General features: G+C 42.4%; 2 protein-coding genes and 1 long non-coding RNA gene across 3 annotated transcripts in view; 1 reads left to right on the forward strand and 2 right to left on the reverse strand.

The window, feature by feature from the left end:
• LOC310990425 overlaps positions 1-27,776 on the forward strand; it is a 167,479-nt gene that overhangs the window by 76,120 nt on the left and 63,583 nt on the right. The window lies entirely within an intron of this gene.
• On the reverse strand, positions 9,159-9,812 carry nanos3 (nanos homolog 3; the record flags this gene model as incomplete). The annotated part of the gene is made up of 1 exon (XM_083977252.1): positions 9,159-9,812. One exon carries the CDS (start codon positions 9,810-9,812, stop codon positions 9,159-9,161), a length of 654 nt encoding a protein of 217 aa, XP_083833378.1.
• On the reverse strand, positions 13,730-20,074 carry LOC310990042 (afadin- and alpha-actinin-binding protein; the record flags this gene model as incomplete). Its single annotated transcript, XM_083977263.1, has 12 exons — positions 13,730-14,393; positions 16,761-16,929; positions 17,083-17,197; positions 17,272-17,433; positions 17,527-17,630; positions 17,752-17,893; positions 18,357-18,477; positions 18,575-18,653; positions 18,742-18,871; positions 19,617-19,685; positions 19,766-19,820; positions 20,022-20,074. 12 exons carry the CDS (start codon positions 20,072-20,074, stop codon positions 13,730-13,732), a joined length of 1,863 nt encoding a protein of 620 aa, XP_083833389.1.

Raw genomic sequence — 27,776 nt, forward strand, 5'->3', positions numbered from 1 at the left:
CTCTCAGTGTAATTCAGAGAGAAACCATGACACCAGCCAAGAAAATCCATCCAATGTGGGCATGGCTGATGTCAAGGAAAACCCAAAGGAAACAGAAGCAGGGTTACCTGTCAAAAAAAAGCGAAGGATGGGCATGTGTGGTCTGACGGAGAAGGAGCGGAGCAATTTTTTACAGACAAAAAAGCGTGAAAATGGGCAGAGCAAGGTGGAGAGCGTTGAGAAGCAGATTTACGATAGTAACACAGCTGACCTCGTGGCTCAGGAAGAGATTATATCCTCACACCTCTGTCCATCATCACCTCAATCCATCCCGGTGGACCCAATCACAGAGCAGAGCGAAGCAGAGACAAAACTTCAGTTGAGTCTCAGTGCAGGGGATAACAGGTCAGGTCAGGATGTTGTTCTGCATGTTAAAAACACCTTTAATATAAACGTTTTAATTTCTGCATCTTTATGACAATAAGTGTTGTTAAAGTTGGTTCATGTGCACTTCAATCCTGTTAGACTAATTACACTTGCTCACAGTAGAGTTAGAGGTTTAAAAAGTAAAACTGGCACATGAATGGTCACTGAGGTTGAGCTCATTTTATTCATCCATCACGAGATGGAGCCAATCACAGGTCGACCACAGGGCCGACACACAAAGACAAACAACTCACACTAGGGATGTCACGATTATAGATTTTCTTGGTACGATTATTGTCATTATCACGATTATTATGCATTAATTAATTTCACAACACTATTATTGTGTAAAATCAAATATAGTCAAAATATAATTACATTACTAATTATTTAGACAAAATATTTTAACTATCTATTGAAATATGACCAATTATTAATCCCCCAGGGGAAGTGTTTGAAATAATCAAGTCATTAATTGTCATCTATACCAAATGTTTAAGTTAATTTTAGTCTTTTTTTTATTTATTACAAATGACGCTCGAACATTTAAATTCCTACCAATTGAATGTTACATTAGATAAATAGACCAGTATTTGTGCATTTTCCTTTATTTTGGCGCACATCTGCCGATATGGTTCCAACATAATCTTTTTTGGAAGGTGACGGTATTTATGAATCTTTACGATTAATTAATTGTGGCTTTTAATACCACGATTAATTGTGAAAACAAGTAATTGTGACATCCCTAACTAACACACTCACATTCACACCTACAGGGAATTCAGAGGTTGTTGTTTTTGTGTTGTTTTTGGACTGTGGGATGAAACCACCTAGAGAACCCATGTCCACATGCAAAGTCCCCCAAGAAAGACTCGGGGGATTAAAACCCAGAACCTTCTTGATGGAAGGCAACAGTGCTAACCACTGTGCCACTTAGTTAATTTGAAACTTCTCTTTTAATGAGAAGTTGACTTGATGAATCAACATCTCCAGTCTAGGATATGTGCATTTCCACTGTGTACACTGCTCCACTAAACACCTAAGAAAAGTTCAATTACAGTCTTAAAAACACTGGAAGACGTGCACATACAATCAATAGAGACTCCGTTACAGTATGATAACATTGTTTGTTTACACACAGGGCAGAAAATGAAGTCCACGACGTCACTGTCCCAACCTCAGACGTGTGTGATCCAGCCTGTTTAGAGGGAAAGAGCTGTGAGTCTGAGGGAGGCACAGAGGCCGCTCAGGAACAAACTGGTGAACCAACAGAGGATGAAGTGGAGATGCACACAGAGAATAAGGAGCAACAGGAACTTGAGGAAAGTGCAAGTGAGAATGTGCCCGAAATACCTGTAAAACAAAAGGAAGACGGAGATGATGGGTCGACAGAAGAAGACTGCGGTCCTGCAGTCAGTTTCTGCGCTGACCCACCTCAAAGTGAGGAACCTGAGAAAGAGGAGGATGGGAGCGAGACGGGGGCTGAGGGGAGAGAAGAGATGATGGCTGACACTGATGTCGCAGCTGAAGTAGAGGGAGCTTCATCCACATTGGCCAAGCCTGAAGGATTCAACTGCAGCTCTGTGGAGCTCTGTGAGAGTGCAGTGACCCCCGCTGGCTCAGAAAGGAAAGACGATGTGAGTTGTGGCTTCAAAGCTAAAACCCCAAACAAATATAATACAAGCTAATAATGACAGCTTTTTGTTGTAGTAATAAGATATTAAATGAAGTATTTGCTCCCAAGCTTCTCAAAAGTGAATATTTGCAATTCTTCTCCGTTTTATATCATGAGAGGTTAAATATCTTAACCACACACAAGCAATGTAACCGTCTTTACACTGGGTTTTCTGAATTTGTGATGGGTGTTTTCACTTTTCTTAATATAGTCTGCAAAATTAATTTCAAAAATTCACACAAAAAGATCAATGTCTTAAACATTTTTATTAGATGTAGTAGTACTGGTTAAGTAGTTATACAGTATCTGTAAGTTTTAATCTGACCAACAGTTCAATGAGTTTAAAAGGTATTTTTCACTTTTTTTTTATTATGTACCTTAAAACTCAACAGAAATGGCTGTTTTTTTTTTGTTCCCCTCAGTGTGGTCTTGATGAAGAACCAGGTCCTTCCAGTGTGAACCCTGACCACACTCAGACCAGCATCACTACTGACCCGTTTGGACCTGGAAGCATGGATTACGTGTCGGACTCGCAGCTAAACACGATCGTGCTGATGTAAGAAAGCAGGGAAGTGGGTTTTAAAGGTTCCAGCTTGTACAACGTGAGATGCCCATATCTTTTTTGTTTATGAAGCACATCTATGGCTTCATTTAAACTGGCAAAATATTTACGTTAATGCAATCTAGGGACAAAATACACACAGTCTGTAACTTTGCCTTAAAGCCCCTGTATGTAACTTATTTGGCTTTTTATTGGCAAAAATCAAATATTGCTTTCACTGAAGTTGAATCACACCCGCATACAAATGAAAGCTTTCTGGTACCTTAGAATGAGTTGTTACAAATCGTTACAAATACAAAATCAGTTCGGCGACGCACCGAACCGAGGCGGCCATGTTGCATCGCCATTTTTTACGTTGAGTGGCAGCGTGACCGTAGGTAACCACGGAAACTCAGCGGAGCTGTCGGCTCGGGGAGAAAGTTTTCCAGGTAGCGCCTGTTAAAACTGTCACCACTGTGTAGTGTGAGGAAGGACGGAGGCACTGATGTTGCATTCAGGTGCAGTCAGGCAGACGGCCGTCGGCAAACCAACCGGATGTCATTTTACTCCACGAGAGAAAGACGGTAAAACGTGGGTCAGGTAAACAATACCACATCACCATGACAACATATTGTCACGCCTGTATTGTTTTGCCTCGTGCTGGTGGACCACTTGTTTACATAGACGCTTGTTTATCCTGTTACATGCAGCGTCTGTTGTCTGTCTGACGTCTGCCCAATTTCACGTGAATGCAACATCAAGAATACGTTCAGATATGCAACCGCACCGCTAGATGGGGGGAATTCCTACACATTATACCTTTAAAACAAGCTATCTGTGTCTTTGTGATGTCACAACAAATCAGTCCTAACTTCAGCTTTTCAGAATTTCTAATGTTTATCTGAAATCTGCAAGATTTCTATTTGATCTCTGAAATTGACCAAAGCCTGAAAGAGGAAATTGTATACTACATTCAAGGCCCCTTTTCATTGGTCAAATTGCCTGCTAACACCTACTAGCATTGGACTTTTTTCAACAATGGAAATGGTTCATTTGGCATACACACGAGATAGCATGAGATAGCAGTAGATGCCGGTATCCATCAGCTCCTCTGACTACAGTCAAATCTGATCGACACTGATGTTAACACAACCAGTTAATTTATGCCCCGCAACATCTTTCAGAGCTCAGAGCCTGTAGTGTAGTCAGACCTGTCACCTGTCCAGCACAGTGCTGTTAAACCAGAATCACTGCAGCTACACTGCACACACTCCACTCTCCTCTGCACCTGCGAGTGTGCTCTGGATGGTGCTAAAAGGGCACAAGGTGGTTTTTGGCATTAAAACCCACAAATGTATTTTCTGATACATATAAAAACTTCAAGTAAAACAAGAACACTGTAAAATAAGATGTTAAAGCAGAAGTAAGCGATATTTTTGTGTTAATATAAGTCTTTAAAGCAGATATCACTGGCACGGCCGTTTCGGCTAATGCTGCGTTCAAGGCAGGCTTTTGAAACCGTAAGTTACAGCTTCAAGTCACAACTACGACTTGGTAGCGTTCCAGGTAACCCGTAGCTCGTGTTTTTACCATCCTGTTGTCTGTGAAAGTTCCCTATAACGGCCACTCGTAACTTCCGACCCGTGAACTCGTACCAGATCGAACTGGTATGACTTCACAGGAAGGAAAAACACAAAGTACGAGTTTCCTTGAACGCACCATGAGTTAGCAGCCCCCGCCCTTGTCAGGCATCAATTGGTCCTCGTGCTACGTCACCACATTCACGCGCATCCCTTGGCTGCACACACAGCCCTTCATGCCGTACTCTCTTCTCATTGGATAACACTTGTATCCCACAAGGAAAATTTTCCCCTCGGGTTACAGCAGAGCAGAGTGACGGAGAGACTCGTGTTTAGGCTGAAATACTTCATGTAAGTGATTGCTGACGGAAAATAGGACTATTTAGGACTTATATTAACAAAAACATTCCACTGATATCTGCTTTAATAGTTATATCTTCCGACAGCAATCACTTATATAGAGTGTTTGGTCTGAAACACGGGTCTGTTAGTCACTCTGCTCTGCTGTAAGCCGAGGAGAAAACTTTCCTTGTATCCTACAACCTTTATCCAATGAGGAGAGAGAACGGCATAAAGGGGCGGTCCTCTCTGTGTGTGCAGCCAAGGGATGCGCGTGAATGTGGTGACGTAGGGACGAGGACCAATAGATCTATGACGAGGGCGGGGGCTGCTAACTCCATCGGCTGACAAGAAGTTAGCCAAAACGACCAGATCGCTTACTTCTGCTTTAACATTTAACTGTTTACAATTCAGATCAGCTTTTAACTTTCCTTTTTCTCATTCTTCATCTTCAAGAGGATGTTAATTTTAATATGCCATAAAATTTAAAGTAAAACACCATGTTTCAAAATCTAGGATTCACTACCTCTTTATTTTTTAGCCACATTTAATGTTTCTACTTTTCCCCATCCAGTGAGGAGGAGGTGATGGAGAAGAGGGCAGTTCCTGGTTCCTCTAACTATCATGAAGATGCCACTGATCTGGTCTGCGGACTCATCAGAGAACTCTCCTCTCTGAAGTTAGTAAATTTAATTCTCCTTTTTCGTTTCACATTTCACATGTTGTTGTTTCTCCTTTCTTGCTCTTCTGTCCGGTCTCTAAACCTCCCTCCCTGCATCCAGCACCTATTTGACTCCCCTCCCAGAGTTGAACTTTTGACTTGAAATGCCATTGGCCAGTTTCAGCTGCTCTGTGCTCTGATTGGCCGAGGTGTTTTGTTAGCTCTGTCAGCACCAGACTGCTTGGCACCTTTAGCAAAGGCCACCACAGGGACACAGCACCTTGTCTGCTGATATAATTCCTTTGGAGAACAACGGAAAAATTAGAAAGAACTGTCTAATTTTCAGTGTTTTTAAAGGATGTGATTAAGAAGACTAATTTACTAATTTCTTTAATTAAAAAAAAACAAAACTCCTGTGCGGCCAACGTTTTGAAGTTATACCTAAGTTCCTCCCTGTCACTACTGGACAGGTGCAGCTCATAAAAACTGAATCTTAGAAAATGATTTTTTTTCTCTTCATAATTTAATCGAGTAAAGTTTCATGTACATGTTCATGATTCATTGTACAAGGAGGGAAGTATTCATTTTGTTCTAAATTTGGTAATTACGGCTAAAAACTCATGAAAATCCAGTATCTCAAATTATTAGAATATTTCCATAGATCCACCAAAAAAAGCAAAAAGAAATGTTCAAGTTCCCAATTAATTGCACTCAATATATGATTGGAGCTCCTTGCATCAGTACGGCGTGACATGGAGCCAATCAGCCTGCGACACTGTTGTGTTTGACTGAGCTGCATTCAGCTCGTCTGACACGAGTTTCCACAAGTTGCCACACAAGTTTACCCGAGTAAGGAAAACTAATTTGATTGGTCGTTATCGAGCGGGCGTTTGGGGCAGGACCGAGCTCTGTGTTTGTAGTGTGTGTGCGAGTGTGTTTAGCTAACATAGCTAACTGTTAGCTAGTAGACTTGCTACGTTATAGCTTGCTAACTTAGCTAGCGAGGCTAAGTGATGGAGCGCAGGGATCTGGAGGAGGAGAGTTTGTGTCGGTGGTGGTGGACGAGTCTCCTCCATCGTACCCCTCGTCTCAGACGTTTGATTGACGGATGATGGATCAAATATCGCTGGCTGATGAATCGTCAGCAACTTGACGCATAATTCGTGCACCTGCATCATCCAATGCGAAAAAAAACTACCACACTTTCACCACAGATTTCCTCGAATATAGAATTTTGCACAACGTTCGGGCTACATCGTCTGATAGATGAATGATTACACTCATTTTAAGACCCATAGTGGGCTCAAAATCAATTTTCTTTTCTGAATACCTTTAATTCGGTTCAGATGAGTTGACAGGGCACAACCAAATATCATGGTCAGCAAACCAGTTAACAGTAGTTTTGGCATTGTAGGCAGGTGTTTGTTCTTTTCCTGCTGGGAAAAGCAAATCAGTATCTCCATAAGGCTGAAGGCATGAAGCTCTCCTAACATCTCCTGGTAGATGGCTGCGTTGACCGTGGAAACTTCACACTGAACCTCAACAACTTGGACCTGTGCTAGGCATGTGACAGGTGTGGACTATTTCCTGAAGACATCTGTGCGTTAGCTCTATGTGCACTGACCCCCAACTCCAGTCCACTCTTTGTGAAGCGTCCCCAAGTTCTTGAACCGGCTTTGTTTGACAGTCTTTTCAAGGCTGCTGTCATCCCTGTTGCTTGTGCACCTTTTCGCACCACACTTTTCCCTTCCACAATATACTTTATTAATACAGCACTTTGCCAACAGCCAGCCCTTTCAGCTATGACTCTCTGTAGCTTACTTTTCTTGTGGAGGATGTTGTCTTCAGGGCAGCTGAAATTCAGAAGCCTCATGATCCTAATATTTATACCATAAGTGGTCATTTAAAGCAGAAGTAAGCAGAATATTTGTGTTAATATAAGTCTTAAATAGTTATATCTTCCGACGGCAATCACTTACATAGAGTGTTTGGTCCGAAACACGGGTCTGTCAGTCACTCTGCTCTGCTGTAAGCCGGGGAGAAAACTTTCCTTGTATCCTACAACCTTTATCCAATGAGGAGAGAGAACGGCATGAAGGGCTGTGTGTGCTAGCCTCGCATCACCAGGCTCTTCAGACAAGCGAAGAGCCTGGTGTCCGTTACCTCGAATTCCGTCTGCATTCTGTTTCCTGTCTGTAGCGGATACCGAAATCACCAAATTCACCAAAATAAAAGTGTTCACCAACATAAAACTTATAAAATAAACATTAACTTGTAATACAATAAAAGCAAAATGTTAACTTAATGGCTCGGGGACTCGCTTGTAAATTATATTCCTTAAATTAAAGAGTTTTGCCGCATTTTATTAGCTCGGTGCTTTTATTTTGACGGAAAGGCCGGTCTCTCTCGCCCTGGATCCGTTTCCTACCAAAACAGCGAGTCAACGGCCCCAGACTAGTGTGTGCAGCCAAGGGATGCGTGTGAATGTGGTGACGTAGGGACGAGGACCAATAGATCCATGATGAGGGCGGGGGCTGCTAACTAACAAAGTTAGCCAAAACGACCGGATTGCTTACTTCTGCTTTAATAAAACTCAAAATGAAATAATATCTTATATATCTAGGTTTTTGAAGTTTTTTGAAGTTTTCAGAAGTTTTAAGCAGAAATTATCAAAATTAGAACAATTTTGCTTGAAATGTTTCACTCTACATGTAATGAATGGAATTGTAAAGTTTGTTTTTTTTTACAGAAAAAAGTTACTTTTCCATGATATTGTAATTTTATCAGTTGCACCTGTACTTATCCTTTAATGGACATCTTTATATACATGTATATGTATATGTATTGTGAGTTGTTTACAAACCTGATTATCAGCATTTGTCCTCTTGTTGCTTTCTCCTAGTCGAAAGGTCATGGCCATACACAAGGAGCTGGAGAACCTGCGACGTGGCAGTAAAACTCCCAGGAGCTCTAGCCATTGAGAGTTTCAATGAGGTGCCCCAATGGTTCATGGGTAATGGATGCATTTACGCCACCTTTAATATTTCATTATGATGATTGTCACTTATCTCTGGCAGCTGGAGTGTTCTAGTTAATGTTTTAGATGTTCTGTTTCTCCCAAATAAAGCTTGTTCTTTCTTCAATTGTATCAGTTCGGTACTATGTAACTATCTGGCGTTAGTGACTTGTTGAGAGGTAAATCTGCCTTTCATGGCAGGGTCAGTCGGTCTGTGCAAGATTTTGAAATAATTGAGAGTGATGACAAAGCGTATCAACACAGATATAGTCACTTTAGTCACTTGAAACATAACTTTTGCCACACAATAATATTCTCAGACATTTTCACAAAGTGAGAAGGGCTTAAGTGGCTTTTTTTTTTTTTTTAGAAAAAGCCACATGTACAATAATCAAAATAAAATAACATGCTTCAGGAACCCGTCAGAACCAGAACAAGTCACGCTTATAGTTTAAAATGTTAAAATGTTGACATGGTCACATGATGTTTACATGTTGTGTTGAAGTTGTAACCGATGGCTGTGGGTCTTACTGAGTTTTGATATAGTATTGCAGTCCTTCAATGCATGGGTGGGCATTATGGAGTTGGACATCATTTGGCCACGTTTTAAAAATGCGTAAAACAAACTTGCAGTTTTTTTTCTTCTCCCAAACATAATAATATCTGGCAGTCGTTCTTCAAAGTACCACAGAGAATCCACCGGCTCCCAGTCATTAGACACTGTGTGATGGGGCTAGGCTGACACAAAGACCAGCTGCAAAACAGCTCCAATCAGCAATACAGAGTGCCTCAAAGAAAATGGACCAAAGCATGCAAATGAGATCCAATCCAAACCACACTAAGGCAAACACATACTACTGCTAATAAACAAAAGTCACACGAATAAATAAGATTCCGCCGTTTGTGCAGTGTCTTGTTATTACTACCTGCCACCTGTTGGCTCAGCGTCTGGACTTGGCGTACACGGAGCTGTACGCACTGTCCACCCTGGGACAGAAGCGCTTGGTGTGGGCTTTGGCCCCCGTGGCTCCGCAGAGGGGACACACGTATTGCCTCAGATAGGGACACAAAACTTCTCCCGCCTGGTTCTTCAGCCAATGGGATTTGTAAACCCCCTCGGACTCCCCGTTGTGTCTGCAGAAGCTGCAGAACATGCGCTCGGGGGACTGAGGTGAAGCTGGCGGCTCTGGTGATTTGACACGGGTCGTCGTGGAGGTCTTCTTGCGGTCTTTAGCCCCCCGGGATCCAGGCGGTTTTGGCAGAAGTCTTAAATCCAGCATATTTGAAGAGATGTCAGCGCGAGCGCAGTTTGCTGTGTGCCACAAACTTTCCTCCGGGTGCCGGTGAGTGATGGAGTTTGGCTCCTCTGGCGCACAGTGTGCACCGAGAACCGCGTTGAAGCGCGCAGACGCTGAAGTCTCGCTCGGATCATCAGACTGTGCGGCTTCGGCCTCCGGCTGCGGGGACTCAGGGGTCAGGATCTCCCTGATTGTGTCCGACAGTCCCATGTAGTCTCTCCAAAGCTGGAAACTGTTGTTGTGGGACTCCATGTATGGTGGCGGGCGATTAAAGAGCCTCCAGACCACAAGGTTCATTCTAGTTGGGTTTAAGGGTTTCGGTTTAGGGTTAAACCTGAGTTTCCCGTCGCCTTGTCCGCCACAGTCCCCCTTCCCCTCGGTGAGCTGATCGAGTCTTGGTGGATGTGATCACTCTGTCGGCCGCTGCACACACGGCGCCAGGCGCGACCCAAAAACTTTTGATTGGTAATTGAGTACAAGTGGTGATCGAGGGCACGCTTCCCTTTGGTGTCTGCAGCCAATCACAGAGCTCGTGTCAATTTCCTCCACGTGCACACTCCCACCAGGCTCGCGCGAGATGCTCCATAGCTTCACATGTTGACTTCTCGTTTTTAAGTCTTACATCAATGAGTTTCAGGGAAGGAAATAAAGCAACAGTTGCAACTAGATGTCTGTATGAGGTGACACATCATATAGGTCGCATGTTTCAAGATTTCATACCAATAAAATAGTTGTATATGGTAGTAGCTATGTTATCTTATTGACTATAATAACATGTTGAAAGCAAAACCATTCCACCACTTTTGTCTACCTCAACACTGCTGTATAAATGAGTTATTTAAATGACTGTGTATTTGCATTTTGTATTCTATATTAAAGGAGCTATAGGTGACCACGAAGGTTGTTGTACCTGCAATACTTGATCACAACAACCAAATTCAAAAGATCATATTCAAACAGTGCCAGTGTCCAAATGGAAAAAATAATTACAGTCAAGTTAAAATGTTTTAGGTCTTTATTGATTTTTTTTTTTTTTTTTTTTTTTTATTATTAGAGAGAAAATAACATACAAATTTGCCTTCAAATGACCACACAAGTTTACCCGAGTAAGGAAAACTAATTTGATTGGTCGTTATCGAGCGGGCGTTTGGGGCAGGACCGAGCTCTGTGTTTGTAGTGTGTGTGCGAGTGTGTTTAGCTAACATAGCTAACTGTTAGCTAGTAGACTTGCTACGTTATAGCTTGCTAACTTAGCTAGCGAGGCTAAGTGATGGAGCGCAGGGATCTGGAGGAGGAGAGTTTGTGTCGGTGGTGGTGGACGAGTCTCCTCCATCGTACCCCTCGTCTCAGACGTTTGATTGACGGATGATGGATCAAATATCGCTGGCTGATGAATCGTCAGCAACTTGACGCATAATTCGTGCACCTGCATCATCCAATGCGAAAAAAAACTACCACACTTTCACCACAGATTTCCTCGAATATAGAATTTTGCACAACGTTCGGGCTACATCGTCTGATAGATGAATGATTACACTCATTTTAAGACCCATAGTGGGCTCAAAATCAATTTTCTTTTCTGAATACCTTTAATTCGGTTCAGATGAGTTGACAGGGCACAACCAAATATCATGGTCAGCAAACCAGTTAACAGTAGTTTTGGCATTGTAGGCAGGTGTTTGTTCTTTTCCTGCTGGGAAAAGCAAATCAGTATCTCCATAAGGCTGAAGGCATGAAGCTCTCCTAACATCTCCTGGTAGATGGCTGCGTTGACCGTGGAAACTTCACACTGAACCTCAACAACTTGGACCTGTGCTAGGCATGTGACAGGTGTGGACTATTTCCTGAAGACATCTGTGCGTTAGCTCTATGTGCACTGACCCCCAACTCCAGTCCACTCTTTGTGAAGCGTCCCCAAGTTCTTGAACCGGCTTTGTTTGACAGTCTTTTCAAGGCTGCTGTCATCCCTGTTGCTTGTGCACCTTTTCGCACCACACTTTTCCCTTCCACAATATACTTTATTAATACAGCACTTTGCCAACAGCCAGCCCTTTCAGCTATGACTCTCTGTAGCTTACTTTTCTTGTGGAGGATGTTGTCTTCAGGGCAGCTGAAATTCAGAAGCCTCATGATCCTAATATTTATACCATAAGTGGTCATTTAAAGCAGAAGTAAGCAGAATATTTGTGTTAATATAAGTCTTAAATAGTTATATCTTCCGACGGCAATCACTTACATAGAGTGTTTGGTCCGAAACACGGGTCTGTCAGTCACTCTGCTCTGCTGTAAGCCGGGGAGAAAACTTTCCTTGTATCCTACAACCTTTATCCAATGAGGAGAGAGAACGGCATGAAGGGCTGTGTGTGCTAGCCTCGCATCACCAGGCTCTTCAGACAAGCGAAGAGCCTGGTGTCCGTTACCTCGAATTCCGTCTGCATTCTGTTTCCTGTCTGTAGCGGATACCGAAATCACCAAATTCACCAAAATAAAAGTGTTCACCAACATAAAACTTATAAAATAAACATTAACTTGTAATACAATAAAAGCAAAATGTTAACTTAATGGCTCGGGGACTCGCTTGTAAATTATATTCCTTAAATTAAAGAGTTTTGCCGCATTTTATTAGCTCGGTGCTTTTATTTTGACGGAAAGGCCGGTCTCTCTCGCCCTGGATCCGTTTCCTACCAAAACAGCGAGTCAACGGCCCCAGACTAGTGTGTGCAGCCAAGGGATGCGTGTGAATGTGGTGACGTAGGGACGAGGACCAATAGATCCATGATGAGGGCGGGGGCTGCTAACTAACAAAGTTAGCCAAAACGACCGGATTGCTTACTTCTGCTTTAATAAAACTCAAAATGAAATAATATCTTATATATCTAGGTTTTTGAAGTTTTTTGAAGTTTTCAGAAGTTTTAAGCAGAAATTATCAAAATTAGAACAATTTTGCTTGAAATGTTTCACTCTACATGTAATGAATGGAATTGTAAAGTTTGTTTTTTTTTACAGAAAAAAGTTACTTTTCCATGATATTGTAATTTTATCAGTTGCACCTGTACTTATCCTTTAATGGACATCTTTATATACATGTATATGTATATGTATTGTGAGTTGTTTACAAACCTGATTATCAGCATTTGTCCTCTTGTTGCTTTCTCCTAGTCGAAAGGTCATGGCCATACACAAGGAGCTGGAGAACCTGCGACGTGGCAGTAAAACTCCCAGGAGCTCTAGCCATTGAGAGTTTCAATGAGGTGCCCCAATGGTTCATGGGTAATGGATGCATTTACGCCACCTTTAATATTTCATTATGATGATTGTCACTTATCTCTGGCAGCTGGAGTGTTCTAGTTAATGTTTTAGATGTTCTGTTTCTCCCAAATAAAGCTTGTTCTTTCTTCAATTGTATCAGTTCGGTACTATGTAACTATCTGGCGTTAGTGACTTGTTGAGAGGTAAATCTGCCTTTCATGGCAGGGTCAGTCGGTCTGTGCAAGATTTTGAAATAATTGAGAGTGATGACAAAGCGTATCAACACAGATATAGTCACTTTAGTCACTTGAAACATAACTTTTGCCACACAATAATATTCTCAGACATTTTCACAAAGTGAGAAGGGCTTAAGTGGCTTTTTTTTTTTTTTTAGAAAAAGCCACATGTACAATAATCAAAATAAAATAACATGCTTCAGGAACCCGTCAGAACCAGAACAAGTCACGCTTATAGTTTAAAATGTTAAAATGTTGACATGGTCACATGATGTTTACATGTTGTGTTGAAGTTGTAACCGATGGCTGTGGGTCTTACTGAGTTTTGATATAGTATTGCAGTCCTTCAATGCATGGGTGGGCATTATGGAGTTGGACATCATTTGGCCACGTTTTAAAAATGCGTAAAACAAACTTGCAGTTTTTTTTCTTCTCCCAAACATAATAATATCTGGCAGTCGTTCTTCAAAGTACCACAGAGAATCCACCGGCTCCCAGTCATTAGACACTGTGTGATGGGGCTAGGCTGACACAAAGACCAGCTGCAAAACAGCTCCAATCAGCAATACAGAGTGCCTCAAAGAAAATGGACCAAAGCATGCAAATGAGATCCAATCCAAACCACACTAAGGCAAACACATACTACTGCTAATAAACAAAAGTCACACAAATAAATAAGATTCCGCCGTTTGTGCAGTGTCTAGTTATTACTACCTGCCACCTGTTGGCTCAGCGTCTGGACTTGGCGTACACGGAGCTGTACGCACTGTCCACCCTGGGACAGAAGCGCTTGGTGTGGGCTTTGGCCCCCGTGGCTCCGCAGAGGGGACACACGTATTGCCTCAGATAGGGACACAAAACTTCTCCTGCCTGGTTCTTCAGCCAATGGGATTTGTAAACCCCCTCGGACTCCCCGTTGTGTCTGCAGAAGCTGCAGAACATGCGCTCAGGGGACTGAGGAGAAGCTGGTGAAGCTGGCGGCTCTGGTGATTTGACACGGGTCGTCGTGGAGGTCTTCTTGCGGTCTTTAGCCCCCCGGGATCCAGGCGGTTTTGGCAGAAGTTTTAAATCCAGCATATTTGAAGAGATGTCAGCGCGAGCGCAGTTTGCTGTGTGCCACAAACTTTCCTCCGGGTGCCGGTGAGTGATGGAGTTTGGCTCCTCTGGCGCACAGTGTGCACCGAGAACCGCGTTGAAGCGCGCAGACGCTGAAGTCTCGCTCGGATCATCAGGCTGTGCGGCTTCGGCCTCCGGCTGCGGGGACTCAGGGGTCAGGATCTCCCTGATTGTGTCCGACAGTCCCATGTAGTCTCTCCAAAGCTGGAAACTGTTGTTGTGGGACTCCATGTATGGCGGCGGGCGATTAAAGAGCCTCCAGACCACAAGGTTCATTCTAGTTGGGTTTAAGGGTTTCGGTTTAGGGTTAAACCTGAGTTTCCCGTCGCCTTGTCCGCCACAGTCCCCCTTCCCCTCGGTGAGCTGATCGAGTCTTGGTGGATGTGATCACTCTGTCGGGCGCTGCACACACGGCGCCAGGCGCGACCCAAAAACTTTTGATTGGTAATTGAGTACAAGTGGTGATCGAGGGCACGCTTCCCTTTGGTGTCTGCAGCCAATCACAGAGCTCGTGTCAATTTCCTCCACGTGCACACTCCCACCCGGCTCGCGCGAGATGCTCCATAGCTTCACATGTTGACTTCTCGTTTTTAAGTCTTACATCAATGAGTTTCAGGGGAAGGAAATAAAGCAACAGTTGCAACTAGATGTAGATGTCATGTCTGTATGAGGTGACGCATCATATAGGTTGCATGTTTTTAAGATTTCATACCAATAAAATAGTTGTATATGGTAGTATGTTATCTTATTGACTATAATAACATGTTGAAAGCAAAACCATTCCACCACTTTTTGTCTACCTCAACACTGCTGTATAAATGAGGTATTTAAATGACTGTGCATTTGAATTTTGTATTCTATATTAAAAGGAGCTATGACCACAAAGGTTGTTGAACCTGCAATACTTGATCACAACAACCAAATTCAAAAGATCATATTCAAACAGTGCCAGTGTCCAAATGGAAAAAATAATTACAGTCAAGTTAAAATGTTTTAGGTCTTTATTGATTTTTTTTTTTTTTTTTTTTAAAGAGAGAGAAAATAACATACAAATTTGCCTTTAAATGACCCATTTACTGAAGGGACTGCAGTGTATTAAAATGACCAGTCCAGGTGCAGAGACTGTGGTGAGTGCATTATCCCGTCTGCTCCGCTGGCCCAGGTCTCCAACTGGTCATCATCTCCTGTGGCTCTGACGGAGCAGAGAAGATTCAGACAGGGTCAAGTAATAGCAACAAACAAAATGTCACTGAAAAACAAATGGATACAGATACATAAACCTTTCAATGTAAAATTCTTATGCCATCATACTGATGTTTTTGATAGTCAATTAGCTGTTGGTCAGTTTGTAGCATCGAACATGGGCATGTAGAAATGCATTTGCATGTAACTGTATAACCCACTCTTGGATAAATATGAATCCACATTTCTTTTGTAACTCCTCTCTAACATTAGCAGCAGCAGCGTCATCATAAAAGAGAGAAAAGTTATGAATATACATTAGAAGCCGTGTTTCCTTGGTACAGCACCAAACCAGATTATGTGAAGTAACTCATGTGCTCCCTCAACTTTGTCAGATTGTCAGTACAGATAAAGAAGCAAACAGAAAAAAAAGAGAATTGAATTTACATAAGGCCCATGTGATATTGCAGTACGCTCAATATATTCATGTTCAATAACATGATATTCAAGTTAAAGCAGAAGTAAGTGGAATGTTTGTGTTAATAGGGTTAGGGTCTTAAATAGTTATATATTCCGACAGCAAGGTCTGTCAGTCACTCTGCTCTGCTGTAAGCCGAGGAGAAAACGTTCCTTGTATCCTACAACCTTTATCCAATGAGGAGAGAGAACGGCATAAAGGGGCGCTCCTCTCTGTGTGTGCAGCCAAGGGATGCGCGTGAATGTGGTGACGTAGGGACGAGGACCAATAGATCCATGACGAGGGCGGGGGCTGCTAACTCCATCGGCTGAAAAGAAGTTATGGTGCGTTCAAGGCAACCCGTAACTGGTGTTTTTCCGACCTCTGAAGTCGTACCAGTTCGATCTGGTACGAGTTCACGGGTCGGAAGTTACGAGTGGCCGTTATAGTGACTTTCACAGGTAAAACAGGTCGGAAAAACACGAGTTACAGGTTGCCTGGAACGCTACAAAGTCGTGACTTGAAGCCGTAACTTACGGTTTCAAAAGCCTGCCTGGAACGCAGCATTAGCCAAAACGACCGGATCGCTTACTTCTGCTTTAATATAAGTCTTAAATAGTTATATCTTCCGACGGCAATCACTTACGAGAGTGTTTGGTCTGAAACACGGGTCTGTCAGTCACTCTGCTCTGCTCTGAGCCGAGGAGAAAACGTCTTGTATACTTCCTTGTATCCTACAAGCTTTATCCAATGAAGAGAGAGAACGGCATGAAGGGCTGTGTGTGCAGCCAAGGGATGCGCGTGAATGTGGTGACGTACGGACGAGGACCAATAGATCCATGACGAGGGCAGACCATCGGCTGACAAGTTAGCCAAAACGACCGGATCGCTTACTTCTGCTTTAATACTTTGCATTACTTAGATTAGATAAACTTTATTGTCCCCACTTGTATTGATCCAGACTGGATCTACAGACACCTGCTATCAGACTGGGTCTTGCCTTACCTGCGGTTGTGTGTTAGATTCAGGGCCTGGTACAGCTCAGGAGTGCTGGGAGTTTGAACTCTGACTCTCCCCTGATGCAGCGGACAGGGAGAAGCCGCCGCTGACTCGGTGAACGATGACATGATAGGAAGGCAACCGGATATGCTGGTTGGCCCCAGACTGGAGTGATCTGAAGTCAAATACACATGATTTGTTTAAGGCAGGCATGTCCAAACAAAAACCTGCAGCCACACCAGCCCTTTGTGGAACAATATGCTTGGTTTAGGGCATTAAAAGGTCAAGTCTCTTCCCACTCCAGCCTTTAATTTGCATGCATACTCACTGAGAGCGGTGCTCTCTCTTCTGTTGCCACTTGGTGCTCTTTTCCCAAACAGAGGCGAGTTACACAGACACTGCTGCTTCATCAGAGAGGCCCGCTGTTGCTCAAAATCATGACGCTAAAGGCAATCACATTAAAATTACACAGTTATATTCAGTCTGGTGAGTCGTCATTCATCCCGTTTCCTCTCACCTCATGGCTTAGTCGGATGGCAGCATCGGTGAAGGACTTCCTCTCTCTTTCAAAAGTCCTCTTCTGATATTCGAGCTCCGCCCACTTCATCTGAAGACGCTCCCACTCTTCCAAAAAGTACGACTCGGCCAGTTCGGAGGGGACAGGTGAGCCACAGCTTCCCTACAGACAGAGACAAGGTTCTTAGTCTGACACTAATAACAAGTTCATAGGAGAGAGAGAGAGTGTGTGTGTGCACATGATGGAGAGTTGTACCTCTAACAGTTGATGTTGTAATTTAACAAGCTGTTGACTCTCTTTCAGTTCAGTTTCTAGTTGAGCCAAGAGCTTGTCTTGGTCAGTACCAATACCGGTGTGACCTGCATTCAAGACAGCCCAAATGTAAATCGTATCCTGTTGAAATTTTTTTTTTTTAAACTAACCAGAATCCTCATTAGAAAAGACACAACAGATTAGGTCAATTTAAAGATGGTCATTTACCCTCAGATAGTGCATTACCCAGACTCCTTTGCACCTTCCTCCAACTCTGAACCACACCTCCCGTCACATGGTCACCAATCATCTCCTCAGCTTCATCCATTATTTTGTCCACACCCCAAGCATCCACCGAGTCTGAAATAGACTTTAAAGGAGGAGAGTGGTTTGTTAACTTAAACATTGCTCTTAGGTTTAGCTTTGTAATTTCCAAGACAGAGTGGACATTGTTGGAGACAGTACTTGATAAAACAATCTTGCTAAAAAGGCATGTTGGCATGATATACCTCAGCAGATGTTTGCACTGCTGGCAGTTTTCTCCTTCTTGTTCATGGTGGTTCAAAGGTTCAATGAATGAACAGATAATAAAAAAAAAAGATCTTGTTTTGGGTCGTCTGGTCAATGGCTGTGTACAATGGTGTGTGTGGGGGAAAACCCCATTTAAGCATGTATATGACAGTCTGCTGTGTGATACAGATCAAATCTCTGAACAGATACTAAATAAACCTGCTGGAGAGATTATTAATAACTGTCCATTTGAAAATAATCCTTTTATCCAATAAACTAACCAACACCACTATCCTCAATTGAAGTCTTCCTTCCTCCCTCACCTTCTCCATATCGCTACTGAGAAGATGAAGTAATGCGGTGATGCTGTGGCGCAGCTTCATGACCTCCATGAGCTCTGCCTCTCTGCGCTGCAGCATCAGACGCAGTGCTGTTTCTTCTGGTCTACAAGGTGGAGACAGAGAGAGAGAAAAGGGATCAGAGAGTGGCGGGAAATGACAGACACAGAATGTAAGGGACATGATAGTAGCAGCCAACTTACTTCGCAGTAGACTTGAACGATCTTTTTGGCTGCTCTCTTTTGCCTCGGGCTCCAGGTGGAAAGTTCAACACCTCTATGGCTGTTTAGAAAAATGCAGGAGGGTAAACTTTTTGGTAAATGATTCATGTGTGTGGGTTCCTCTGGATTTAAAAAGGTGTGTGTCTTACAGGGTCCTTTCTCCCTGTGTCTGTCAGTGAGCTGTGACACTGACAGTCGCTCCTTCAGTCTGTTGCTGTGCTGCTCTTTGCGCCTCAGCTCCGCCTCCTGCTGGTTACACCGCAGCTGCAGATGGCCACACTGGCAGACAGAGAGCAACAGACATGGATGGGATGTTCTGTACTGTAATATGGTCTGGGCAGCTACATATCCTACTCATCTCAAGACATTATGTACTATTCAGAAGAGGTTCTTAAGATTCATCTCACATACAAAGTATTCTCTTCATCAGATTTGTTTGTTTATTCACAAGTTTATTTACAGGAACCAAGATCTCCCTGTCACTTTTCAAAATGTCTTAACCTTCACTCATAATGTACATTCTCACCGCACTAATCTTACTCTATATTTACCCTTTACCCGCACATCACACCATCAGTTTAATATGTCCTGTAGATGTTATATTTTGGAATGGACAACCTCCTTCGCTAATACATCTTAACTTTTCTTGAATTTCACGCTCTCTCCATATCCCTCATCCTTACTCTGTCTTTTTATGATTTCAATCTATTAATTTTTTGTACCTTATTTCTATTGTCTCTATTTGTTACTGATCACTTTGTTCTTTATCTCTTCATTTTTTCCTAATTTTTGCTCATTTTGCTCATATAACGTTGATTATGTATGCACTTTATCTCCTTTTTTTCCTCTATGTTTATTTGTTAGCCAGTTGTAATTTGTGACAGGGGTGGAACTTTTGTACAAGCCAATCGGCTTTGTTCCCTCCTTGCACCATTGAATATAAATGTGTGCTAAATAAATAAACCTGAAAAACCTCTCCTAGTACATGTCATCAGGCACATTCATAATTATTATCATTACATACTTTGGCTCGCTCACTCCTCAGCATGTCTTGGAGCCTGGCCACATGCTCATCCATCTCCTGCAGCTGCTCCTACAGGATAAAAGTTAGTTTCCTTCCAAAAAAAAAAAAAAAAAAGCTAATGTCATTCACTTGTTTTTTTCTTTACTCACTCTGAGTGAATCCCCCTGCTCTCTGGGCCCCTCCCTGTCAGCCCACCGGGAGGCACTGTGGGAGAACAAATTCAGAGAAGTGTGACTTAGAGCTCTATTCAGGTGGTTGTCTGTATTGGACCAGAGAAGCACAGAAAGGTGCTGGGAAGTGAGGGGAAAGGAAGATGTGTCAACGTGTGAATGGATTGTTTTTCCAGCATCACTGGGCTGCAGGTTTCATGTATTTATACTTCAGGTGAAAAAGGGATGTTATTACCTGAGTAGTGCTGGTGTCTTCCGACTTGCCTCTGCCCCAAACCTGGAAGCCATCTGGATCCCATATTCACATACAAGCAACAAAGGGTCAGTTAATTCCCATGCAAATCTCCACAGGATCTACACAAATGTGGTTTGAAAACTTGAAATGACGAACCTTACTACAGCAACAATGGATTGTTAATGTGTATCTCTGCAGTGGCTCAGTGTAGCAGTGAACTTCCACAGGCAGATGCTACTGCCTTTATTTACAGGTGATGCCACTTCTGCTGATTAGTCTACAGCTGACCCTGGGCTAGTCTGGGGCCGTTGACTCGCTGTTTTGGGAAGGAAACGGATCCAGGGCAAGAGAGACAGGCCTTTCCGTCAAAATAAAAGCACCAAGCTAATAAAATGTGGTAAAACTCTTTAATTTAAGGAATATAATTTACAAGAAAGTCCCCGAGCCATTAAGTTAACATTTCGCTTTAATTGTATTGCAAGTTAATGTTTATTCTATAAGTTTTATGTTGGTGGACACTTTTATTTTGGTGAATTTGGTGATTTCGGTATCCGCTACAGACAGGAACCAGAATGCAGACTAATTCAGAGGTAACGGACACCAGGCTCTTCGCTTGTCTGAAGAGCCTGGTGATGCGAGGCTACCCTGGGCTGAATCAGGGAAGCTGCAGGATTTACAATGATTTAGTCCAGTGTTTTTCAACCTTGGGGTTGGGACCCCACGTGGGATCGCCTGGAATTCAAATGGGGTCACCTGAAATGTCCAGTAATTGAAAAAAAATATTACCGATAAAAATATTTTCTTAAAGCAGAAGTAAGCGATCCGGTCGTTTTGGCTAACTTCTTGACAGCCGATGGAGTTAGCAGTCCCCGCCCTCGTCCCTACGTCACCACATTCACGGGCGGCACTGTTGCCTCACAGCAAGAAGGTCCTGGGTTCGAATCCCCGGCCGCCCAGGTCCTTTCTGTGTGGAGTTTGCATGTTCTCCCCGTGTCTGCGTGGGTTTCCTCCGGGTACTCCGGTTTCCCCCACCACTAAAAACATGTCGGCTGGGTTAATCCTCCAGTCAGCACCCCTGACCAAAGGCACTGGCTCATAATCTGGAGTTGGTCCCCGGGCGCTGCACCGTGGCTGCCCACTGCTCCTCAGGGATGGGTTAAATGCAGAGAAAGAATTTCAATGTACTAGCTGTATATGTGACAAATAAAGTACCTTTACCTTTATCCCTTGGCTGCACACACAGAGAGGACCGCCCCTTTATGCCGTTCTCTCTCCTCATTGGATAAAGGTTGTAGGATACAAGGAAAGTTTTCTCCTCAGCTTACAGCAGAGCAGAGTGACTGACAGACCCGTGTTTCAGACCAAACACTCTATAGAAGTGATTGCTGTCGGAAGATAGAACTATTTAAGACTTATATTAACACAAATATTCCTCTTACTTCTGCTTTAACTAATATTATTCTTTTTAAAATTATTTAAAACACCACACAAAATCTTAAACAACTGTATTCTATACATTCACTTACTCGAATATAAATCGAGTTCAAATAAAATGCAGCATGTAAAATGATCTGCGTGGGCGCATCTTGATTGACGGCCACAATCACGTGACTGCACATGATCGCAGGGTCGCCAAAAATCTGTGATGTCAAAATGAGGTCACGAGCCAAAAATGGTTGGAACCGCTGATAAACTGTTTTGGCCCAAACTTCACCTTGTGCTCAGGTTTGGTATTATTCATCTCTGTTTATATTCTGTAGGCGTTGATGGGACGAATAAACCTGAAAATCCCTGAGACACACCCATGTTTGAGCCTTCACACTCATTTGATTTATGTGATCCAATCTTCTACAGAGCGTGAAACTCTTAGGAAAGTGTTGGAAATCCTCCAGGCCCCACTCCGCCCATCAGTAACGCTCAAAAGTTTGACACATTCTACCTTATCTTATCCAGTAGATGTGGTCAGGCATCCACCATAATGACCATTTTTGGTTAAGTTTATCATTAAATCCAGGATTCGACAGGTCTCCTTAACATTCATCCATTCATTTTACCTAGATGATTTGCATGAATGATGTTCTTAGAGATGTTAATGTTTACACATTCTTCGTTCAAGGTGGTTTGACATCTGCAAACTGAGGGCTTATGAGTCAACATCTGAGAAACAATTGAAACGTGTTAAAAAGTGTTTTTTTCCCCTTTGTGTTATTTGCACAAGCTTTAAGATTTAAAACAAACACCAAAAAAAACACATTCACACACAGCAACTCCTGTCAAAAAAGTCATTTAATTTCTAAAAGGATGCCCACAGTAGCAAAGTTAAGAAAGATAAAAGCTAACAGTAGTAAAAGTTTTGGTTGATCTGAGCATGATTCCAGTGTGGAAATTGATTATTGCAACAAGTCACTGCAGCACTTACTTATCATTAAATACAAACAACATTGGTAGATCTTGAATGAAGCTATGAACATCTGTGTACCTAAAGTGATATAAGTGGGGTTCGATATAGTGTTAGGCCTTGACATGTTGTTTTTTTCTTTAAATTAAAGACAGGAACAGATATAGGCTAATAAAAGTGCCCCTAATAGGCAGTTAAATATATACAGAAAAAGGACTGGGTGAACAGTTAATCAACAATCACATGCCTTGTGCTGAAAGGGTTAAAGGTCTGTACCGTGTTAATGTACCTCTGAGTAGTAGTAACACCTTTAGTATTGCCACAAATATACGAATAGTTTAAGACACCAATTATTTTAGCTCGTAGGCTAGTAGTATGTCTGTTGGCCACATACACAGTTAGTGTTTTGTAAAGACACAACATGAAACACAGTGTATGTATATGTATGTGTGTATATGTATATATATATATACATATACATATATATTATTCTTGAACAGCACCTGGTTTAAATTAACAATTGATAGTTTCTCCACCTTCCACACAAAATACAAAAGGATGTTGCATCTTCAGGAGCCAGTGGCATGGACTGTATTTCACTGACTGGAGACAGACAATGTTATGTCAGTAAACTGACACCGGACATGTTAGGCACTAGGTAAACTAAGAACAGCTTAATCATTAGTCAGGCTAGTGCCAGTAACATTTTTTTGAACATGTAGTTTGGCCCTGCTTTAATGTAACAGATGGGAGTTATGATACCATTAGTTTTGGCAAACAAGTGGACCAGCCCAAAACCCCACCCCCACCCCACCCCACCCCGCTCCATTCCCATGTTGCATCATCCCGAGAGGAGCTGATAGATCTACGAGACATCAAGTAGAAGTGAAGAAAGCTTTTGATGAGCAAGTTCGTGAATCCTCCTTGTTTCTCCCTGTTGTAGACAAAAAAAAAAAAGAATTAAACAACAGATTTAACAATTATTTGTCTTGGACAACTGAACAGAAACGAGCCATCGTTATTATTATTGGTCACACTTCTTGTGACCAGTGACGTTACCCGTCGATGTAACATGACAACAAGAATGACATGATATAGTCTGAATAAACATTTTAGTCTTACATGTATAGAGAACTGTAAGACAATGGGTGGGATAAGGCATGGAGGAAGCATTTTATCTTCCTTATTTCCCTGAATTTCAACAAAGGCTCATTTTTCATCAGCATGTGTTTTATGAGAACAACACAGCACACACAGTGCAGCTTTGTTCAGAGCTCTATTTGCAATTTGTTGAGGTACTCGACCAAACCACTGAACAATATTTAATATTCAATTTGTCTAATACTTATCATAATGCGGAATAATCCGAATTAATAATTATAATTTAAAAAAAAACATTTTAAAAGCTGAAACCATTAAATGCAAAATTACTGGAAAATGGCTTCTGGCTGTATTGAAAGATGACAATTTAAGTCAGTAAATTATGTGTATGATGAATGATCAATTGCTTTGGCTCAATTTTAACTAAGACATAATTAGATTGTGATCAAATAAAGTACAGAACCATAAAAAGAATACAAGAGCACTCGTTAGCAACACAACTGCAGCTGAAGCAATTAGTCAACTGTATAGACTGACAAAAATCTAATCAATTGTATTGACTCTGATAATAGGTTGATTTAATCACTGTAAGGCAAGCAATTTGAGGATGTCACCTTGTGAACCCGAGATGACCATTTTCTGCTAGTTATAGTTGTTCAAGAAGATAATCAGATTAATCTATGATGAAAATAACCTGTTCTATTTTTTTCCTCAATTAATGGATTAGTTATTTGGTACGCTATCAAAAACACAAGTCCAATCAAGGCAATTCCTTGATCACAAAGGGGATATCATTAAAGAGAAATATTCTGTTTACTTTGACCATCAACTTTGTGTCGTATTTATTTAAAAATGTACTTAAAGCAGAAGTAAGTGGTCCGGTCGTTTTCGCTAATGCTGCGTTCCAGGCAGGCTTTTGAAATAGTAAATTACAGCTTCAAGTCACAACTTACGACTTTGTATCGTTTCAGGCAACCCACTCGTGTTTTTCCGACCTGTTTTACCGGTGAAAGTCACTATAACGGCCACTCGTAACTTCCGACCGGTGAACTCGTACCAGATCGAACTGGTACGACTTCACGGTCGGAAAAATACGAGTTTCCTTGAATGCACCATAACAGTCCTCGTCCCTACGTCACCACATTCAGGCGCATCCCTTGGCTGCACACACAGCCCTGCATGCCGTTCTCTCTCCTCATTGGATAAAAACTGTAGGATACGATAAATGTTTTCTCCTCGGCTCAGAGCAGAGCAGAGTGACTGACAGACCCGTGTTTCAGACCAAACACTCTATGTAAGTGATTGCTGTCGGAAGATAGAACTATTTAAGACTTATATTAACACAAATATATCACTTACTTCTGCTTTAAATTATTTCGGTAACACTTTACTTGAATAGGTATTCATAAGATTGACATAACACTGTCATAACCATGACATAACAGCTATCATAAACATCAATGAATACTTATGACAGCTGTCGTTACGTGTCATTCGGTAAGTTATGTCACTTTTAATGCAAAGTTGACATTGTTTGAGATGTTTTTGTTCTGACAACTTGACATAAAGACAATTTAAACTGTCATAGCAGACCTAATTGCCAAACTTTAAAAATTATGTCAAGTTCTCATAACAAGGACATCTCAAAAGTGACATAACTTACCGAATGACACTTAACGACGGCTGTCATAAGTATTCATTGATGTTTATGACAGGTGTCATGTCATGGTTATGACAGTTTTATGTCAATCTTATGAATACCTATTCAAGTAAAGTGTTACCATTATTTCTTTCCATTGGCAAATTGTTTGATGGATTAATCACTGCAGCTCTGCTCATAAATATCAGACCTTTAGGTTTCCCATGTGGCACCTGCCTTACTGTAGCATTAGCTGAGTGATTCAGTCTAAACTAAATGTGAAGGTGTAATTAATTCCCTCCCTGGTGTAATTAATTGTACCCCCATTGTCCCCAGCTGGTGCATCAGTGAGGGGGGAGAAGAAAAAAAACAACCCAGCAGGCCTCCTACCTCAGAACAGGGAGCAGGACTTGGGAGGTCTGAAGGGATTATCGCTGGAGGGGACCCCCACCAGGAGAGGGTCCTTGGAGGCATTCTGCAGACAGAAGTTCCTCAGCTCGGCAGCAGCCTGGGACACCTGCAGAGCCAGACATACATGGACACGACCGTGACGTGTGTGCGTAAACACAAAGAGCCTGTGATAGGTTAGTCATGCTCCAGCTGGCCTGCTGTCAAACTCCCAACACTTCCCACTCACTAATGGGACGGTTTTTTTTTTTTTTTTGCATAAAATTTGCAAGCAACGGTGAAATACACGAATGGGTGCGTCGGCTGTGTGACCTGAATGAAATGTTGACTGGTTAGCTTTGTGTGTAAACTAACGCTACAAAGTTTAACTTGAAGTAAAAACGTGTGACACTTCACAGCGGGGGAACGAGTCACGACTTCTGCTTCTTCTTCCCACAACAGACGGTGACAGGACAGCCGTCAAACACGGAAGAAGGAGAAGCGGCTGGCTCGCCCGGCCACAGCTGTTTGTTTGTGGACCAGTCGACCTGACACAAACCAGTCCAAGTGTGTGTCACATGTGTTAAGTTTGTGTGCACCGCTCCGTTGAACCTCAGGTATGAAAGTCCACTCTGACTGTGACATTTCTGCTCCCAGCTCGTCTCCTCCGCCATTCAGCGGCGGTGCCAGCGCCAGTCTTCCGTGTTTGTGTGTTTGTGTGTCGGCGTTGAGGGGGTTCGTACCTTGATCCTCCGGATACTGGCCTCTAACCGGAGCTGCTTCACGGCCCTCTGAGCGATGATCAGGTTGTTGCTGGCATTGTTGTTGGACATGACGACGGCTGTCGACGGGGGGAAAAAGTTCACGGCTCTCACGGACAAAACGGCTACTACCCGGGACGGAAATTAACCCCAACTACCCTGAACCCGAGTGGGAAACTTTGGCCACTCTGCGCCCCGCCCGCTCGGTGACAGCCAGCTGGGCTATTGGGCTGCTGGTCTGTCACTCAAAAAAAAAAAATGAAGCTAAAGCCACGCCCCCTGCACATACTGGCCATTATTTTGAGTTTCCTAGAGAGCAAAGTAGGATAGTTTAGTGACCTTCAGCCGCACAGCACAGTTGTTCACCACTTCATTTAGTTCTTAGTTTGAACATTTTACACATTTTAAATAAAATAGGCTATAGAAGCCTATCCTAACAATGCTTTTTGTGCTAGGAGTCATTACCCTCCTAGAGAGATTTACAGGCTAGCTACCACCAGAGCAACAGGTAGGCAAATGTGTTCATTGGAACCACAATATTTGGATGGAAACTTTATGTCACACTAGAATCGGGATCACTAATATCACTGTTACAGTTGGTGTTATTGTTCATCATCATGGACCTGCTTCTTGTGTAGCATAATGTGTCATGATCAATGAGTTGAATTCATGATTGGCAGGAAAATTAAAAAAAAAACCCCAAAAAACCTATAGTGACACTTATTATTATTTAGACACTGCCTGTTATTATAGTTTATATATATAGTTTAGTAGTGTGATACGTATATGTCAGATTGTCAGCCAGCATGGTTTTATGTCTGTGATATAATGACAAAAAAAAAACATTTTCTTTGATAGAAGGACAAGATTTGACAAGCTTTTCATGCACTGCACGCACTGCATGCAAAAATAGATCAGACAGCCCAAGCTGTAAGGATAACCATCTGAGCTCAACACCCAACATTTCCCCCAGTTTGTATGCGCTCGAGCCAGATGCTGTTGAGACATGTCACTCTCTCAACCTCATGGTGGCAGCAGATGAAAACTCAGGGGAAGGTCAGTCATTCATTAGGAGTCATTCCCTGAACATGATGGAGCCAGAAGTAATGGTCGTACATCAAACAATCGTCCCTTCGGAGAAATCATTTTATTGCCTTCAACAAGTGGTAGCTCAGACCCAAGTGTGACCTCAGCCTTTAGATTCTGTCCATGGGAAATATAATTAGTGATTATGAGAGTGATTGTCTATGTGTCTATGTGTGTGTGTGTGTGTGTGTGTGTGTGTGTGTGTGTGTGTGTGTGTGTGTGTGTGTGTGTGTGTGTGTGTGTGTGTGTGTGATACGTGATAGTTTCTGCTATTGCAACTCTTTCAGAGAATGTTGATCAACAAAATGCAGATTAACTTTATTGCTTAACTTTATTGTTTTCTCATGTGTACAAGACTTTGAGCCATAAGTAGACTTGATGCT

The sequence above is a fragment of the Trachurus trachurus genome (assembly GCF_905171665.1).
Source record: "Trachurus trachurus genome assembly, chromosome: 1".
NCBI classification, from domain to species: domain Eukaryota; kingdom Metazoa; phylum Chordata; class Actinopteri; order Carangiformes; family Carangidae; genus Trachurus; species Trachurus trachurus.